The sequence below is a fragment of the Carcharhinus amblyrhynchos genome, chromosome 6, assembly GCF_965287045.1.
Source record: "Carcharhinus amblyrhynchos chromosome 6, sCarAmb.v2.hapA, whole genome shotgun sequence".
Lineage (NCBI taxonomy): Eukaryota > Metazoa > Chordata > Chondrichthyes > Carcharhiniformes > Carcharhinidae > Carcharhinus > Carcharhinus amblyrhynchos.
Genome location: NC_137329.1, coordinates 57,383,911 through 57,405,028, shown reverse-complemented (window position 1 = coordinate 57,405,028; position 21,118 = coordinate 57,383,911). Strand labels below are relative to the sequence as shown.

The 21,118-nt window shown below is 41.9% G+C and overlaps 1 protein-coding gene across 1 annotated transcript in view; it reads right to left on the bottom strand.

Annotated features, from left to right (window-relative positions):
* Window positions 1-21,118, bottom strand: part of arhgap1 (Rho GTPase activating protein 1) — a 53,116-nt gene that overhangs the window by 12,835 nt on the left and 19,163 nt on the right. Inside the window, exons 3-10 of the mRNA XM_080190503.1 lie at window positions 15,910-16,011; window positions 12,929-13,016; window positions 7,748-7,879; window positions 7,049-7,135; window positions 5,501-5,599; window positions 3,674-3,766; window positions 3,141-3,217; window positions 2,333-2,410 (exon numbers count right to left, since the gene is read on the bottom strand). Of these exons, the coding sequence (XP_080046629.1) occupies window positions 2,333-2,410; window positions 3,141-3,217; window positions 3,674-3,766; window positions 5,501-5,599; window positions 7,049-7,135; window positions 7,748-7,879; window positions 12,929-13,016; window positions 15,910-16,011 (756 nt within the window). The remainder of the gene's footprint in view (window positions 1-2,332; window positions 2,411-3,140; window positions 3,218-3,673; window positions 3,767-5,500; window positions 5,600-7,048; window positions 7,136-7,747; window positions 7,880-12,928; window positions 13,017-15,909; window positions 16,012-21,118) is intronic.

Here is a 21,118-nt window from a genome sequence, read left to right as displayed (position 1 = left end):
TCTAAATTGGTGCAACACCAGAAAATCTGACAAAACTCAGCAAACCATAGTCAGGAGGATGCCAAATCTCATCCCAACCTTGTTCCATGGTCACAGCACAGATCACTGCACTAAACCACAGGAGTACCTGAGCTGCAAATACCTACAATCAAGCCTAGCGCCACTTGCGGCTCCTTTGCATCACCTGTGACCCTTGACAGATTACATGTCTGGATGGAAGAGGGCTTTCATTCACAATGTCCGGCCTGAAGTAAGATATAGCATTTTCTTCCTCTTATTCACTAACAGAAAGCAAGGAGAACACAAATATATGGGAATAGTTGATGTAACAGAATTACAGATCTTACTTTCCTGCCAAAGTGAGGGTACGATACAGATTCACGAGAATGCTGCATATTATGAAATACAAATACAAAGAAAGTTTATAAAAATTGGGAGTTTTGGTTAGAAGAGTACAAAAGGGTGATTTGATAAACATGCTAAAAATAATGATAGGTTGAGATAGAAGAATTGAGAAAAAGACATACATTTAAGATTTCTTACATCGAAGAGAATTAAGACAGGAAGAGAAATCTTATAACAGTGGGAGTTGTCACATTGCAGAATCCACTACTGAAGTTAGTGATTGCAGCTGATACCATCATTCAAGATTAGGTTCAAAAGGAAACTGAAGGAAAAGTGGGAAAAAAAAGGACAAAGAAAGAAAATAGGTATAAGGGACTGAGACTACAAGCACATTAGCAGCAATTTCTTAGTGACACGATGGCACAGTGGTTAGCACTGCTGCCTCACAGCACCAGAGACCCTGGTTCAATTCCCAGTTTGGGTCACTATCTGTGCAGAGTCTGCACGTTCTCCTCGTTTTTGTGTGGGTTTCCTCTGGGTGCTCCAGTTTCCTCCTGCTGTCCAAAAGACGCGCAAGTTGGCTATGCTAAATTCTCCCTCAGTGTATCTGAATAGGCACCGGAGTGTGGCAACTAGGGGATTTTCACAGTGACTTAATTGTAGTGTTAATATAAGAGTATTTGTGACACTAATAAATGAACTTCTATTTATCTGGCATCTTTAACTTAATAAGATACTTCCACAGCCATATTAGAAAACAATTAGAAATTGAGCCACGTAAGATCATATTAGGCCAGATGACCAAAAAACTGAACGAAGAGATGGGGTGTCAGTCTTAAACGAGGGCAGAATCTTAGATTTAAGGAGGGCATTCCTGAACTTAGGTCCTAGATTCAGCAATTAAACTCAGGTTGCTCAAAAGGTCAGAATTAGATGAGCAAAGATATCAGGGAGGGTTGTGGTGCCAGAGGAGTTTACAGAGATAAGAAACGGCAAACCCTTGGACAGATTTGGGAAAAAAAACATGGTTGAGAATTCCAAAATCCAGGTATATTGCTCAACAGGGAGCCAATGAAGACCAGCAAGCAGGAGGGTGATCAGGACATGGGACATGGTGCGAGTAAGGAGGCCAATTAGGATGACCCCAAGTTTCTGGAGGATAGAATGTGGGTGATCTGTCAGATGCGAGCTGGAATAGCCACATCTAGAGATAATAAATGCATGAATGGGGGCTTCAGCAACAGATGAGCTAATCAGGGTCAAAGTAACAGAGGTGGAAATCAGCAGTATTACTGATATTTTGTTGACGGTATGTCCCATGGGTCAAATATGCCACCATGTTTCCAAACATTCTGGTTGAGATTAAACCAGACTATGTGGAAGAGGGATAGAGTCATTAGGAAGGGAACACAGTTTAGAGCAGACAGCAAACACAATGGCTTCAATCTTCCAAATATTTAATATTACAACGCATGAGTAGCAAAGGCCAGCTAAGTGGGCCAATACCTGCTTCTGTAAATCTGTGTTATTACTGCAGGAAGCATTATTGGAATTATAACATTAATGTGGAAGTATTTTATTATATTAAAGATGCCAGATAAATAATAGTTTATTTATTAGTGTCATAAGTATGCCTACATTAACACTACAATGAAGTCACTGTGAAAATCCCTGAGTTGCCACATTCCGGTGCCCATTCGGATATTAAATTACAATATTATAATATTACTGCAGGAAGATTTATATGCTGCTTAGATGGAACTGGATCAACATTATCCTAACACTGGATTTTGGCTTGTAGGGAGTTAACAACTCCTTTGCTGAGATGAAAGAAGACCAGCTTGCTAAACTGGCAAGCCATCGTCAACTTTTATTCTGTGACAAACGTTCCACATATTATTAATGCATGGGTCAAAAGATCACATCTGTAATTTTAACTTAAAATACACAAGTACACGCAATGTGATTTGTATAGCTGCCCACTCACCATTATTGTATTTTTCCAGTACTTCCTTTACCATGTACATGTTAGCAGACCTGCGGAATATCCCTTCCTTGTTCAGACCTAAGGAAGGTCAGACAGCAGGTCATCAAATAAAACGAACACAAATATTTTAACTCTTTCAACACTGGCAATGAGATTGGAAAATAACAGATTATATATGGAAAAGGACATGGTGGAATAAAAATACTGAATTTGAAGGGGGGCAAATTTCAAGGCAATGAGAATGGATTTAGTCCTGGTAAATTGGAATCAAGGACTGGCGGGCAAAAACTGTAAAAAAATCAATTAATTGCCTTTAAATAGGAGATGATTGGGGTGCATTTCCAGAAGGGAGAAAGGCCAAGTCAAACAAAGCAAATGCAATGAAGCAGATAAAAATGGGGTGTACGAGATATGACAGGTTAATACAAATGAAAATCAGGCTGAATATTCAGAAGGAAACGAGGTTCCATCCAGATTCTGATCTGTATGACTGACTGACTGAAAGGTACCAGCTTTGTTCTGATTGTTCCACGGTCATCGCCCAACTGCCGGAAATGTATACTTGTGGATATCAGGGGAGCGGCCGATTAGGCTTGGTTGCAATAACCCACTATACATGATCAAATGACCTGCTGCCACTTACCATCATGACTCGTACATGATTAATAGCAACTTTGGTTACATAATAGAAGGCTATTGAACTATATCCCATTAAGGAGTCAATGCCCTCAATAAGCAGGGAAAAATGGAACAAAACATGTATCATGTCCACCAATGATTCCTTCTGGTTTAAGAATAGATCACACACCATTTTTCATGATGTAACTGGCTGTCTGTTCCACCACTAATGGGATGACCTTGTGATCAGGATCCTTTTCTTTGAGTCTGAAACAACAAAAAGTTTAAATCATTAAAAATGCAAACTAGACTCTTACACAACGCAGATATTGTACATCCAACAGTTTATCTGCTGTCACACAACTACAAGAAAGGTGACTATAGTTGACAAAGATGCAGCCTGAAATACACTGCTGTACCCACATATTTCCTGTAAACACATGTGGAACAGATAAAACAGCTCAGCAGCTCCTGGTTCAGGCAATTCTGAGAAAGAGTGCACTTTATGTACGTTGAGCAAGCGTATGGGGGTAAGGGGTGCCGAGAAGGAATCAAATCTAATCTCTAATTAGCGATGCTGCCTGATACAGCATGCATATGGGGCATTAAACAGAATTGATTCTGCAACTCCAATGCCAATCCACACTGAGTTCACCCTAAATAATCCAGGTGTTACTCCTGTCCACAGAACCACAACTCAAAGGAGTCATGGGAATTACTTACTCTTCAAGTGAGACTCCAAATTGTTGATGAGGCATTTTCTTCTTAGGTTCTGGTGGCACTGGTTTCTGTGCTGCCCGTAAATGCTCATCAAACCTAAAGTAAAGATGATATCACAAGACGATAAGAAGCCCCATTCAATCACTTGCTACCACACAATGAAATCATAGCATCAATTCCAAACAAAAGACATAAATACACACATTCTATGAATGTTCCAAAGTCCTTTCAAGGCCATTGATCACTTTTCATTTTATGCTTTTCATGGACGCAAGTACCAGTAGAAAGGCCAGTATTTATTGCCATCCCAAAGCTCTTGAACTGAATGAGTTATTAGGCCATTTCAAAGAACAGTAAAGAGTCACCACACATTACTGTGGAACTGGACTCATGTAGATCAGACCAGTAAGAATAACAGATTTCCTTCCCTAAAGGATATTAGTGAACCAGATATGATGAGAATCATCATGGTCACCATTACTGAGACTGGCTTTATATTCCAGATTTATTAATTGAATTTAAATTGCACAGGCTGTTGTGATGGGATTTGAACCAATATCCGAGGAACAATAGCCTGGACCTCTGGATTACCAGTCCAGTGCATTACAAATGGGAGATACGAGGTGTAGTGGTAAGGTGTAGTCACATATCATGCATACAAAGCAAGCAACTAGCACTAGGAACAGGAAATGACTGTCTAGATAATGTTTCAGGTGGCACTGGCCAAAGAATGATTATTAGCAGGGACTCCCAGAGAATAACATAAGAACATAAGAAATAGGAGCAGGAGTAGGCCATCTAGCCTTTCGAGCCTGCCCCGCCATTCAATAAGAATAAGGCTTGAGAGTATGGCGTTAACCCCATCTTTCAGTTTTTTAGTCCACAGCATGATGGACAGAGTTGACAGCATTTACTTGTCTTTTCTTTCCAATATGGGGCTGATGGCCAAATGGCCTCCTCCTGTGTCACAACGACCGGAATTCCCCAACATTGTTCACCCCGCCACCACTGCTGATGAGAACAGAGAATTTGGCGTTTAGCCAACTCTTCATTCACAGCAGCAGGACTGGAGAATCCCACCAATGGACAAGGTCAGTGAATCCCAGACGGTGATTCTAAAAAAGTCTTTCCCACCTCAGTCATCACCAATTAGCATAAATGAATTTAGACACAGAAAATGGTCTGTTTTATAAATAAAAATGTTTTATAATTCCTTCAAAATAACAACATTAAAAATTAAACCCCCCCAAAGGAAACATAATTACAATCCTTCAGAATCACAGAATTGTTCCAGCGCAAGACGCTGCCACTTAGCTTACGTCCGCACCAGCTCTCCAAATGAGCACTGTCGCTTAGTGACATTCCTCTTCCTTTTCTCCATACCCCTGCATATTGTTTCTATTCAAGTAATCACTTAATGCCCTTTTGAATGTCTTGATTGAATCTGCCTCCACTACAGTTCGAGGCAGTGCATTCCAGTCCCAAACCACTTGCTATGTGAAAAAGATCTTTTCACATCACATTTGCTTCTTTTGCAAATCACTTTAACTCTATGCCCACTCGTTCCTGATTCTTTTACAACCAGGAAGAGTTTCTCACTATCTACTCTGTCTAGCCATCTCATGATTTTGAACATTGCTATCAAATCTTCTCTCAGCCTTCTCGTCAAAGAGAACATCTCAACTTCTCCAATCTATTCTCATGACTGAAGTTTCTCATTCTTGGAACCATCCCTCTGCCAAACTGGTCCAGTAGAAATTTTAGTTACCTGTACCTGAAAATTAGGAATTGAACACCTCTCAGCCAGGGATATGATTTAGACGGATCTACCTTTTCACACACGCTGGGATCACCATTCGCTCACACTTCAGGTAGTGTTCAAGTTCATCCAAACGATTAACGTAAAAGATCTTCCGACCAAACTTCATACTGCATCAAGAGTATAAGATGGAGAAGAATGAAATGGAAACATTAAAGTACAATTGAGACTGCTGCATTGTTTACCAAATCTCCCCACACACAAGCATTTTCATGACTTGTTTCAATAAGCAAATCCTATGTGACTTCCTACCTTTGATGAATACAAGCCAGGCAGTAAAATCAGAGGAACAGGATGCCTGTCTCATGTGGTTTAGTGGGTAAAAGCTCCACATTGACCACCAGTCATACAGCCCAACAAATTCAATCAGTATCCTTTGTTATGTTACCTAGTGTCCATTCTTCATGTTTGAGTCTGGGTAGCATGTAAGACCATGAGAGGGACTGTCAGCCTGGAGTGCAAGTGAACAGATGTTATATAACCAGATAGTGGGCATACACGATGAACCCTGCCTACAGTACTTGTTTGCAGGTAAGTGAGCAAATAGGCAAATGAGTGGGTGTGTGTGTGTTAAGGGCTAGCTAAGAGAGAATGCGCACATACATGTGGATATTTGCAAACTTCAATTAAATGACTAGCCTCCCACCCTCAGTAGAAAAAATGATCTCTTCCCACCTTATAAGTCAGATTTCTGTATTCCTCCAATTCTGACCTCCTGCATATCCTATTGGTGGCACTTCTTCAGCGATTGAGGTCCTAATCTCTCAACTTTCCTCCCTAAACTTGTCTTTCCAAGTCTCATCTTTGTTAACGTGAGTCCTTTGAAATGCCTTGGGACATTGTACTATATTTAAGTGCTACATAATTCAAGTTGTCATTGCGGCAGAGACGTGAGAGAGCATGGTAAAGCATTTCTTTGCGTGTGTCTGGATTGTTAAGTCCATGCATGCCTACTGTCTACGTGTGTCTGTGGGGACAGGCAATTCATCATGAAATAGTTATTTGATTTATTACTGTCACATGTATTGGTATACAGTGAAAAGTATTGTTTCTTGCATGCTATACAGACAAAGCATGCCGTTCATTGAGAAAGAAACGAGACAGTGCAGCATGTAGTGTTACAGTCATTGCTAGGGTGTAGAGAAAGACCATTGTTAGAAATTTAAGGAAGAGTTAGAATGAAGTTTTAGAAGCATAGAACAAGAGTAAAAGTTAGAATTAGAAGGCATGTTGGGCACAGCTTGAAATAAGTTGCCTTGCTCTAGCGCCGTCTTGGAGTTTTTTTTCCAGTTCAGGCTGATCATTACAGCCAAGCAAAATCCTCACATTTATATTTTCTCAGTTTCCAGTGGACACCAATCAGGATCAGAAGCATGACTAATCTTCCCCTTTTCTAACTATAGTATTCCTCTGCTGGCCAGAATGAGGTCAGGCATGACAAATCTGACCAACTCAAGAGAAAACTATGGCAGAAGAGCAAGACATTATCAGCAATTTTCACAAAGCAATTAATTAATTATTAGTTTTTTATTGAGAATAATCAGCAGGCATGGACTGACCTGATTATGGGTTTGAAGACAACAAGGAAGGCCTTGATGAGTCTAGTAGGATGGACGATGTACAGAGCCTTTATGTTCTTCTTGTACCTGTTTTGGATGGAAATAGTCCAGTTTTCTGAATACAATTCACTATGTACTCTTTTCACCTTACTGATTTTACAGGGAAGCATTGACAGTTCATCCCTCAAGGTCAACACGAACAATGGTGCTAGTTCTTCCATCACTGGGGAGCGATGAATGATAATAAATGTTAATGACAGGCTGAGATCCTTCTGGACTGTTAGTGATGGGGAAGTGATACAGCTCTCCCAGCAGGAAGCTCTTAAATACAGTTCACTCAAAGACCCGGAATAGTTTGGAAATGCCAAAGATCTTCAGTTTACATTTGGATACCCTAATACTTGGTTTACTAAAATTCCATGCATTTGTGAATATCCCATGAGATTGGAATTGGTGAAGGTTACACCATTTTTCAAAAAAGGAGGAATAGAGAAAACAAAGAACCCTGACCTAAACACCGCTCACCCCCCCAACCCCCATCCACCCCCAATGGCCGCCTATATTCATGGAGACTTTAAATGTATGCATTTTCCTGTTACAGTAAGTATAACAAAACAGCAAATCACAGAAGAATAGGGGAGAACCAATTTCACATGACTGAAATATATAAAAGCCTAACCAAGGCACAGACACACTTACTTCCTGTCAAACTCCTTGTAGGCTTCCACTAACCAAGCAAATGAAGGTTTATTCTGACTGTTGAGTCCATAGTGAAAGTATACAACTGAATAATCGCTCTCCACGTATTTGTCCAGTGTGTGCTTCAGGTATCTAGTGTAGGGGAGAGAGAAGCAGACTCAAAACCATCAAGACCTTAATACTGCAAGCAGGAACCCCATTGATAAAATGTAATTAAGCTGAAGATTCAGATAAATACAACACATTAACACCAGAAAGAGAAGTAAAGCATGTGGCCTATCAAGCCTGCTACACTATTCAACATGATCATGATTGATCACTAATCACTTTTTTACCCGTCTCCCGTACGCTGTGATTCCTCAAGACGTCAAATATCTGTCTATAAATATACTGAGGCCAGAATTTTACTTAGATAGGTGTGTGCCTGACAAGCATGCACGTAAAATCACCAATATCCCTTGGTTACCCTCTGTAACGTATGTCTTGTATTGGTAGAAAATATTCGTTTAGTGTCTCTGTCATTTAGACACAGATGATCACCATAGCAGTGAGTGGAATTCTTATTTACTGGCTAGATTGAAGGTCCTACAATTAACATTGGTTTCAAGATCATAATTAGACTTTTAATTCCAGAATTTTTTTTATATAATTAAAATTTCACCATCTGCCATGGTGGGATTCAAACTCCAAATCCCCAGAACATTATCCTGGGCTCTGGATTACTAGACCAAGTGACAATATCACTACACTCACTCTCCTTAATACCAACAATCTGCACTCAAATGAACAGTCCCCAGTATTATCAATGTTGTAATAAAAAGCAAAATTCAGGATCAGTTTGCCTACATCTGATTTCAATTCAAACAGAAAGATGAATATGGTTACGATGACGCAAGATCAAAGTAGCTCATCAGCGCAATTGGGTTAACCCTCACAGGAAGTCTAACAACTGGCACAGGAAATACTGGCCAAAACTAACCTTTGAGAATTGAAGATAGAGCATTCATCTGACTGCCTGGGCAATAATGATTGGGGCTTTTATTTCTTCCGTGTGAGCCACTATCTGCCTGTGTGCCAATTACTCCAGCGGGCATTCTCAAAGGAATTCAAACTTCTCTCCTCAAATTAATCAGGCAACCAGGAAGGAATCAGGGAAGCCAGCTATGAGCAAACTAGCTGCTGACTCAGATTCAGTTCAATAATGCACACTCACTGATTAGTCAAAGCACTGGATTACTGGGCAGGTTAGCACAACAATATCATATCCACCACATTGCCACAAGTTCAACTTTATGAGACAGTCAATCTTGTAACACTACTCACTCCTCTTCCCTGCAGGGTCTCCTCACTGTTGACTTATGATGGAGGCTGAGTAACACACACACTCAAGCAGCCATTATGCACAGGTGAACCCAAGGCAAGTGAGGTGTGAGTTACAGTTCAACTTACCTTAGTCTGTACATGCTGCAGTGGGCAGCAAACAACAGCAAGAATGCTGCCAAGATATTGTGCTGGGTTTGTTTTATATCACCGCATGTGTGGGGGTAAAGTCCATTTTGAAGCTCTTCCAACAATAAGTTTCATTAAAGTTGAATTTGACCTGAAAATTCTACTTGTTCCTGAATGTAATGCTCTCTGAAAGGAACTGGCTGTGACTTGTACCAATCCACGCACAAATTCAGCTTTACATCAGGTACTTGGTCATACGGAGAGCCGACTAGGTTGTTATCAGATGAAGATAGATAAATAAATAATAGATAAATTGCTGGGACCGGATGGGATGTACCCCAGGTTACTGTGGGAGGCCAGGGAAGAGATTGCAGAACCTCTGGTGATGATATTTGCATCGTCAATGGAGATGGGAGAGATTCCGGAGGATCGGACGATTGCAGACGTGGTCCCTATATTCAAGAAAGTGAATAGGGATAGCCCAGGAAATTACCGACCGGTGAGTCTAACCTCAGTGGTTGGTAAGTTGATGGAGAAGATTCTGAGGGACAGGATTTATGAATATTTAGGGAATTTTAGTATGCTCAATAGTAGTCAGCAAAGTTTTTTCAAAGGCAGATCGTGCCTTATGAGCCTGGTTGAGTTCTTTGAAATTGTGACTAAATACATTGACGAAGGAAGAGCGGTAGATGTGATTTATATGGACTTCAGCAAGGCGTTTGATAAGGTCCCCATGCAAGACTTCTTGAGAAAGTGAGAGGGCATGGAATCCAAGGGGCTGTTGCATTGTGGATCCAGAACTGGCTTGCCCGCAGAAGGCAGAGAGTGGTTGTAGGTGGGTCTTTTTCTGCATGGAGCTTGGTCACCAGTGGAGTGCCCCAGCGATCTGTTCTGAAACCCTTGCTGTTTGTAATTTTCATAAATGACCTGGATGAGGAAGTGGAGGGATGGGTTGGTAAGTTTGCTGACGACACGGTGGTGTTGTGGATAGTTTGGAGGGATGTCAGAAGTTGTTGTATGTTTGCAGTGTGACATAGATAGGATGCAAGGCTGGGTGGAGAAGTAGCAGATGGACTTCAACCTGGATAAACGTGTAGTGGTCCATTTTGGCAGGTCAAATGGGATGAAGGAGTATAACATCAAGGGTAAGACTCTTAGAGGTGCAGAGGATCAGAAGGACCTTGGGGTCCGGGTCCATAGGACTCTCAAATTGGCCTCGCAGGTAGAGGATGTGGTTAAGAAGGCGTATGGTGTACTAGCCTTCTTCAATCGAGGGACTGAGGTTTAGGAGTCGGGAGATAATGCTGCAGCTTTATAAGATCCTAGTCAGACCTCTCTTGGAATACTGTGCTCAGTTCTGGTCGTGTCAAAGAACAAAATCAGCCTGGGAAACAGGCCCTTCGGCCCAACGAGCCCACGCTGCCATCACAACAACACCTCTCTACCCATGACCCCTATCTAGTGTTTTATGGCCATCCAGATTGAGGGAAAACTGATTTAGGGACAATTTATTCCTGCCAATCAGCCTAACAGCACATCTTTGGGGTGTGGGAGGAAACTGGAGCACCCGGAGAAAACCCACGCAAGCACAGGGAGAATGCGCAAACTCCCACAGACACCGGCCCAAATCCATGTGTCTGCACAGCAATCAGCGATAGTCACTGAGCTGTCGTCTTGCCCAGTATCTGGTCCAGTTTGGGCACACACTAACGACATGAAGCACTAGGCCAATCTCGAACAACCAAGAGCAGCCCCAGTACGACCCATCGCGTGTATGCCCCTCGTTGGACACGAGGTGGACTGACTTAAAACCTGTGAATGAAAAGAGAAAAACATTATTATCATACTATACCCATTTACATTACCAGGGACGCCCCAATGCTAATGACCCTTAATTAAAGGTTCTCCTATATCCACCCATCTCCAACTCAGTCATGTGCCTGTCTAAGTCACTCTTAAAGGACTCTAGCGTGTTTGCTTCCACCATCTTACTTGGCAGAGCATTCCATACCCCCACTACCCTCTGTGTGAAATACCTCCCTCTAATATCTGTGTTGTACCTCTGCCCCCTCACCTTAAGTCCATGGCCCCTTGTCCTATGTGACTCTATTATAGGAAATAGCTTACCTCTGTTTACTCTATCTATACCCTTCATAATCTTATATACCTCTATTAGATCCCCCTCAGTTGGCATCTTTCAAGGGAAAACAGCCCCAATTTCTTCAATCTTTCCTCATACCCCAGTCCTTCCATACCAGGCAACATCCTGGTAAACCTCCTCTGCACTCTCTCCAGAGTCTCCACGTCCTTCTGGTAGTAAGGCGACCAGAACTGTACGCAGTACTCCAAATGCGGCCTAACCAACGTTCTGTACAACTGCAACATTAGACTCCAGCTCTTATATTCTATACCCCTTCCTATAAAGGCTAACATACCATAGGCTTTCTTCACCACACTCTCCACTTGCACTGCCACCTTCAAAGACTTGTGCACTTGCACCCCCAGGTCTCGCTGCGACTCTATACTCCTTACAGGCTTACCCTTTATCATATAACTTCCCCCTACATTATTCTGGCCAAAATGCATCACCTCACATTTATGTGGATTAAACTCCATTTGCCATGTATCTGCCCAATCAACCAGCCTATCAGTATCCCGCTGTATTGCCAGACACTGCTCCTCACTGCCCGCCAATCCAGCCATCTTGGTGTCATCAGCAAATTTGCTGATCACACCACCTACTCCCTCTTCCAAATCATTTATATACACTACAAAGAGAAGAGGTCCCAGTACCGAGCCCTGCGGCACACCACTAGTGACAGACCTCCAGCTAGAAAAAGACCCCTCCACAACTACTCTCTGACTCCTCTTTGCAAGTCAGTTCTCTACCCATCTAGATACCTGACCACATATCCCATGAGCTTTAATCTTCTGTACCAACCTACCATGAGGGACTTTGTCAAATGCCTTACTGAAATCCATATAGACAACATCAACGGCTCGTCCTTCGTCAACCATTTTTGTCACCTCCTCAAAGAATTCTACCAGATTCGTAAGGCAAGACTTCCCCTTGACAAAGCCATGCTGCGTATCCTTAATCATTACAGGAAGGATGTGGAAGCTATTGAAAGGGTGCAGAGGAGATTTACAAGGATGTTGCCTGGATCGGGTGGCATGCTTTATGAGGGTAGGTTGAAGGAGCTCGGTCTTTTCTCCTTGGAGACGAAGGATGAGAGGTTACCTAATAGAAGTGTATAAGATGTTGAGAGGTATAGATCGGGTGGATTCTTAAAGGCTTTTTCCAAGAGCTGGAGTGGTTGCTACGAGAGGGCACAGGTTTAAGGTGCTGGGGAGTAGGTACAGAGGAGATATCAGGGGTAAGTTTTTCAATCAGAGGGTGGTGGGTGAGTGGAATCAGCTGCCGTCGGTGGTGGTGGAGGCAAATTTGATAGGGTCTTTCAAAAGACTTCTGGATGAGTACATGGGACTTAACAGGGTTATAGGTAAGCCTAGTAGGTATGGATATCATTGGCGCAACTTGTGGGCCGAAAGGCCTGTTTGTATTGTATTTTTTCTATGTTCTACGAAGAATGCTTTACCTCCCGATACCTTAGTTGTTAAAGTGCACCTTGTGCTTTCAACAAAATAAGGAGGGAGAAAAATCAAGATGCACTTTAAGGAAGTGGAGTTTTACAAGACTAAAGGACAAGGCATATCTATTGGCAAACTCACTTAAGCAGCAGGGAGTGGTCCATCTGGTAACTGGGAGGCATCCGACAGGCACTGAACACTATCACCTTCCTGCCAAAGTTATCATCCCCTGTAGGAATAGATAGGATGAGTCAGCTTATTTAACACAAACCAGTGCTTTCTCCTGCAAACTAGTCAGAACTAAAGCACTGGTCCTTCCACAGGAAAGTGAACCTTTCAAAGTCACACATCAAAACAGAAAATTCTGGAAATATGCAGTTCTATGGATTAATTTTCCTTTTTAATCTCACACTCAATCATCAAAAGAGTTTCTTAATGCTTTGGTTAATCTATAAAGCTGTCAAAATCAAAGACCAACTCCCATCTCAATGTCCTACTACTCTGATTCCACCCATGTGCTGTGTCCTCCTCCACACACACACACACACGCAACACACACACGCAACACACACACGCAACACACACACGCAACACACACACGCAACACACACACGCAACACACACACGCAACACACACACGCAACACACACACGCAACACACACACGCAACACACACACGCAACACACACACGCAACACACACACACACACGCAACACACACACACACACACGCAACACACACACACACACACGCAACACACACACACACACACGCAACACACACACACACACGCAACACACACACACACGCAACACACACACACACGCAACACACACACACGCAACACACACACACACGCAACACACACACACACGCAACACACACACACACGCAACACACACACACACGCAACACACACACACACGCAACACACACACACACGCAACACACACACACACGCAACACACACACACACGCAACACACACACACACGCAACACACACACACACGCAACACACACACACACGCAACACACACACACACGCAACACACACACACACGCAACACACACACACACGCAACACACACACACACGCAACACACACACACACGCAACACACACACACACGCAACACACACACACACGCAACACACACACACACGCAACACACACACCACCCCGCCATCAGCTATCCAGTACTGTAATGCCTCGAGATGCTGCTGCTCCACTGCCACAACTACAGAGGCATTTACACAAGAGTTCACTATATTTAAAAACATGCTTGCTTGTGGAAAACAGTGCACAGGAGCAATGGAAAATTGTTTCATTTTGAAGTGGGGAACAAATCTTGATGTCAACAAATACATGGTAGTTAAGGCAATGATACAGTTATGGGGAAGCAAGCTAAGCAGGGAGTGGATAGAAGGATATAATGAAAGGGTTAAATGAAATAGGCTTGGAGGAAGCTCTGACAGCATTACAGACCAACTAGACCCAATGGTTGGTTTTTGTCCTGTACAATCCTGTGTAGTTATTTCCTCCATACAAAACCAAAAGAAATGCAATATACTGATTTGACACAAGCACTTCAGCAAATTACTGATCAGTTCCACAACACTTCCTCAACAAAAGAAGTAAGGTTTTCATGAACTTTGAAAAATATGAAAATGCTGTGTACGTAAGACTCTTGTGGTATAAAAACCTGACAGGAAAGAAAACAGTGCTCTTACAGCATCAGTCTGGCACAACACACTGAACCACAAAGGACAAGACTCAGCCTCCTCCTCATCACATGGTAAAAGGTTGGTGTGACCAAATAGGAGACAATGAGTAAACAACATCAAATGAACAGAAAGTCTACCAGCGTAGATTATTCAACAACCAGATTGAAGGATCGTTCCTCCAAGTGGTAGCATTTCAATTAATGAGAAAGGTTTGAATCTCACACCAGGTATTACTGGCGACAGTAGCCCAGTCTAGCTTTGAATTCTGGGGCAATATCCAGTGAGATACCAGCATCCAGTGAGTCTGAGTGTGTCCCACTCCTTTCAATGTATGGGTTCAGAGTCAATCAAAACCTTCTTCCAAAAAGGACAAACAGTAGATAGCTACTGCCACGGAGGCACGGTTCACATCAGAGCCTATCAAACTGCTCATCAAGATCCAAATCCTTTCATGACTTCACATTCTACAAGAGGGGAAGAATGAAGACATGGGAACAACTGCAATTTAGTCAGGAGACACTACAGACATGGTGATGGTTTCTGCCTGCATGAAATACCTCATTAACCAAATAAATATTTGGAGAGTGGTAATTGGTTTAAGAGCAAGAAGACAGATTTCCACATCCTCCATTCTCAGTACACTTAGGGATAAATTGGAACACCAGCAGAAGGTGAGGGGGTGATCCAATAAGAAGGCTATAAGATTTTCAGAGTGGATAGAGAGCGAGAGCATTTCCCCTTGCAAGGAAAGCATAACGAGAAGCAATCAGCATAATGGCGGCACAGTGGTTAGCACTGTTGCCTCAGAGCTCCAGGGACCCAAATTCAATTCCGGCCTTGAGTCACTGTGTGTCGAGTTTTCAAGTTCTCCCTGTGTCTGTGTGGATTTCTTCTGGGTGCTCCGGTTTCCTTCTACTTGCAAAGATGTGCAAGTTAGGTGGATTGGCCATTCTAAATTGCCCCTTAGTGTCCAAAAATGTGTAGGTTAGATGGATTAGTCATAAGCATGGAGTTACAGGAGACAGGGTGGGGGAAGAGGGCCTGGGTAAGAGAGTCAGAGCAGATTCAATGGCCCAAACAGCCTCTTCTGTACTGTAGGGATTCTATATTCTGATGAGACAGTCAACAAGAAATCCATTAGGGAATTTAAAATCTGTTTAAGGAGAAGCAGAGATAAGCGGTAACTTTAAGAATTCATTTTCCATGAATAGAAACAACTAGAGTAAGAGCTCATAGAAAATAATATTCCTTCATTTTAATACTACAGACCTGACACGCACAAGCAGCTCTCTCAAAAATGTTTCATTTGGAGTGGTTCTTTTTCTTATCCCCCTCCCTAATTCTATTCTGAACAACTAGATGGTAATTATAGTTCAGGATTATTTTATAGGCCTACCTGCTATCTCCACAATTTGGCGTCTTGCAATGTCATAGTATGGATCATCCCACTTCAAATCAGCGGGAGGATCAACAATTTCAGGTGAGTATTCTTCTTTACCTGGTTAAAATTAAACAAACAAACAGTTAATGTCCATACATGCTAATCAGATTTCTGTCTGCTTAATTTTCCACTCCCCCTTCCCCCCCACATTAACGTACACATGGGGTGTGTTTTCTTAGGATGTCTTCAAGGATAGCTTCTATATGGAACAAAGTGCAGCTAGGTGCCAGTTAAGTAAAATCAGGGTGAATCCAACTACCATTTAAAAAGCTAAAAACATCTGTAGTAAGTATTTCTGGAAAGTCCCTTCGTTTTCTCCCTCTTCGATATTCATTTCTTTGAAGTTTGAACTTAAAAGATAGAAAATGTGTTAGATGTTTTGGGTCAGACCTCCCGATGCTTACAGAAGCGCAAGTTGACGGGTCTGCCACTGTTGTCCTTTGGGACTCAGAGGTCTTGACATTTATACAAGGATTGTAATTACCTGAATGTTTAAACTTCTAACATGACAAATTTCACTACCTGGGACACTGAACAGATCTCAGGTTGGGAGACTTGGACGAGATAACTATCCTTGAATTGTTACACTGTTTAATCTTTGATATACTTGCTGATTAACAATGTAACTCAACCATCACACACATCTCCCTATACAGCCAACCAAACCCCCAAACAATCCCACCGCTGCCTGATTCCACCCATCCAACCGCAACTGATATTTTGCCCAATGTTGTTAGTTTGTCAGCTTATAAAAGTACAATATTTGCACCTTCTTTATCAGCAAATATATGTGGACCATTTCTCAGCATTCAGCAGTATGATTCTCAATGTAACAACTCAAGTGTGTCTTTCCTTAGCCTAGAACTGTACTTAATGATTCATCATAAATGATTTCATAATAAACTAGAATATGAACTTTGTAACCTGAAGTATAGTTTGATGGGCGCTATTTTAATTTCTTATTTCAAAAGTGGCAGGACAGAGATAGAGAAACACATTCACTCACACGATGGTTATTACAAAACATGCCTTTTTGTTTCTGCAAGAATTTGGAAGCAGCCACTGTTTTAGAGATTTATGGGTCGCAGACAAATAAATAAATCTTGCTGCAGATTTCTAAAAGGAAGAACCAGGGAAAAGAGAAGGGAGATAACCAATTGGATAGCTCTTTCAATGAGTTAATAAAAACACGGGCTGAATGGCCACCTGTGCCATAAAATTTGACAAATGGCTGTTTATGAATGCTTTTGAATAAAGCAAAGCAAGGAGTTGTGATAATCACAGCTGCAGTGGGTTAGCAAAATACAAATTATTTTCAAGAAATGAAAAACATTTGCTGTAATTACTCTTCAGAGCTCTCTCAAACTTGTTACCAAACTCTTTTACTGCTAATGTTCAGAGCTAGGGTGACATTGGCAGCAGAGGGGAGGGTTGGGGAGGTCGGGTGAGCAGAGCCAGAGCTGATGGTGATGAATAAATTACGCATATACTCATTACAATATATTTCACACGTAATTAATGAGCCCAGGACTGAAGTGTCTAGGCCCGCTAGAAGTACCCCCCCACCAGAAGTGTTTCATTCCAGTGGGGTTGACAATAGCCCCCCATGTGCAAGGTACTGGCAGCCAGTCACCACTGGAGTGATGGAGGGGGGGTGGGGTTTGGCATTGGGGCTCCCCAGTAGGTAGGAGTAAGGAAGAGCTACTGCCAGACATTGCAAGTTTGACAGTGGCAGCCTGGTCTCCAATGTCCAGCGATCAGGAGACCAGCAGTGCAGGGTTACCATACATATGCTGATCTCAGCACTGACAGATTGGCATGTGCACAGTGACCCACTCAGTGCTATGCTGCTGGCCTCTCTAGTGGGAATAGGCACTGCCCACAACTTTTCAGTGTGATTCTTGCCAGTGCACTCTGCACTTCACAAAATGTGGGAGATATATTTTGAAAAAAAGTGAATTTGACACTTTGAACTTTATTGGGAGAATTTCACCCCACATCTTTACCTTAAGGCTCATTATTCACCTTACCAAATGGTTCCTAGCTGCAAGTTCTTGCTGGGGTCTACCAAATCTTCATGTAAAAGTGGAGTCAGTGGTATAAGCCACATTTTCACTGGCCAGATCAGACATGATGGGCTGAATGGCCTTTTTCTATATTAACTTTTCCTGGTTAATTAGCAGAATTTTATGGCCCTGTTGTGACAGAGGCAGGGCCAGAAAATAGAGCGAGCCGTTCAAAACTCCATCTTTGACGGGTCTGGAAGATTCCCCTGGTGGGAGGGGCTGTAAAATTCCACCCAAGCTGTCTGGATGGGACATGGTAGATGTGCTTTTGGTCTTCTGCATTAACATTCACACTGAGTGTAAATATCAGGACAGCAAGTTCTAAAAATAACTCCCAATCCTTACTGTCCTCCAGGTGACATATTTTGTTGCCTCTGGGTACCTGTAGCCTTCAGTGTCCTGAGCTCAGTCAGTACAGGCTTGCAGCTGAATTAATCTGGCTTTCATCCAGTATAACACACATGGGTCCTGTGCAGGAAACAAAGGTGAGCAGCCCAGATAGTCATCTCTCAAGCCTGCCTGCAGGACATTCAGGAGCAGCTGGATCAGTTAACTTGAACCAGTGACCTTTCATTCAGATGCATGATGCCTCAGTGCTACCCAGAATTGTGTCCTTAGCCCACTGGAAAACCTGGTTTTCCTATTACTTTATTGAAACTACAGTTTGAGTGCCAGGCAATGTAACTTACCTTGCTCAGTAAAGTTGAAATGAATGGCTTTGCATGCCTCCATAGCCACAATCAAGTTATTCCCAGTCAGGTTCCTCAAAACAGCTGATCTTCAGAGGCCTTAATATTGTTTCAAGTACAAAGCTAAAATCTTAATTTTGTTATTGGGCTCTCACAAGGCATCAGTTAAGTTAGATTAGATGACTTTCCTTACCTAGTTTCCCCTCAGATGTGACGAATTTGCGCAGAAAGGAACAACATACACAGTCAAAAGGCATTCTACTGTGAGCAGGCGATAGCTTAGGGTGATTGAGTCAGAATGGGATTGGTCGCCAAGGCTGACTAACAACCACAGCAACCAATCGGGGATGGTTACACACAGGCGATGTCACAATAGATTAAATCCTCCTCTCTGCTCTTCTGAGCCAAAGGCCAAATGTGTAATCTGGGCTGAGAAATGCTTCAAACAAACTCAACGGGGGATGATATGGGTTCTGTCAATTTTACAGGCTGGAACATAATTCAGGAGGGCAAAATTAAAGATCAAATTAAATTTTACAATTTTGATAAATGACATTTGGTCATCCCCAATTCACATGTTAAACAGGTGCAAATAGTGAAGCAATCAAAAAGAATTTCCACTAGGTGCCACAATGTCTTCAAACATTTTAATAAATCAACATTGAAGACTAAGATTAAGAATTGAAGTAAAAAGTGGGTTAAATTATACAAAAATCTTTGAAGACTTAGAAAATTGCTCCAAAACTCTCAATAACTGTCTGACATTTGATGATTGCTATGTCTGACCACTGAGAAGGTTACATTTATCGAATTCATTGCTCTCGATTACAATCTGTACATATTTCCTTTCATTTAATTTGCTTTATCAACTGGAATGCCAGCATGTGTTGACACTCAGACCTTACCCAACACCTTCCAGAGCATGTATAAGAACACAAGCTGATAGGAGAGAGCTTATATTATTATATTGATAATATAATTATAAGAATCTATGTCCAACAGAAGTAATAAAATGATCTGAGAAAGTTGAAGGGTTTCAGGGCATGTTGTTTAAAGAATCATTATAATTATATTTATATATGTTATGTTATATATATTAATATAACTATAATATGTTATAATAATATTATAATTTTATTAACATATTATATTGATATATATTAATATAATTATAATAATATAATTATAATTATTTTTAAACAACATGCCCTGAAACCCTTCAACTTTCTCAGATCATTTTATTACTTCTGTTGGACTTAGACTCTTGCTTATGAACAGTCTCATGATTGTTTTTTTTCATTTGTATTGGTGGAACAGCAGTTATAGTTTGATGCTGGGGGTGACAACCCATTCAATAGCTGATACAGTGTGAATGGTTGTGATCCCACCAAGAATGGATCTCAGACAGGTCAGTCTGTGGATGGTGGTGACTTGGATGCCCAGATCACAATTTGATTCATTCTTCACTATCCACATCAACCAGAGGGAATGTCATAAAGAGGTGGGCTGTCATCAGTTTGAAGGGCGTAGAGTGTGTAGGGACTCTGAGATTTCAGAATAGTGCATGAGTTTTAAGGTTCCTTGTCAGTGGGAACACTTTATTAGTAATCAGCAGATGGTATTCTTTGAGGAGGGCGTTTTGACTGTGGACTTCAGAAGGTTCAATATATGCTAGTGCAGGAAGCCACTCGAGCTGTGTCGTTCTCAACATCCTAGAAATAATCCCCACCACTTCCCACAGGTGGATATCTACCATGTTTGTATGGTGACTCTCGAATCAGGCTGTATAGAACTCTGCTTTTGGGTGGTCTAGGGCAAGTGAAGCAGCGTTTAGCGTGTTGGCTCTGCTGTTTCAGATGGGATCTGCCAGTTTCTGTACGAAATTGCCTTCACTCTTTCAAGCTAAAAGGTGTTGAAACTTCTACCCTACCCAAAGCAGCTGAGTAACAATCACACCAGCAGCACAAAATCAACATTAATGCTTCGTAGTTCCTAGTAAACTCAAAGATATTGGCCAACAGGGAAGACTAATAGGGAGATGTTGTCACTGGATTAATAATCCAGAAACCCAGGTTAATGCTCTCAGGACAAGGGCGCAAATCCCACAATGGCAGCTGCTGGAATTTTAATGCTAGTGTCAGTAATGGCAACCATGAGACCATTGTCAAATGTGACAACCCATCTGGTTCACTGATGTCCTTTAGTGATTGAAACGTGCCATCCTTACCTGGTTTGGCCTACATGTGATTCCAGACCCACAGCAATGTGCTTAATTTTTAACTGTCCTTGGAGATGGCTTAACAACTGGCTCAATTCAAAGACAATTAGGGTTGGGCAATAAACGCTGATCTTGCCAGAGACACATACATCACACGGTTAAAAAAACTCCCATGATTGTTGTGACATCAC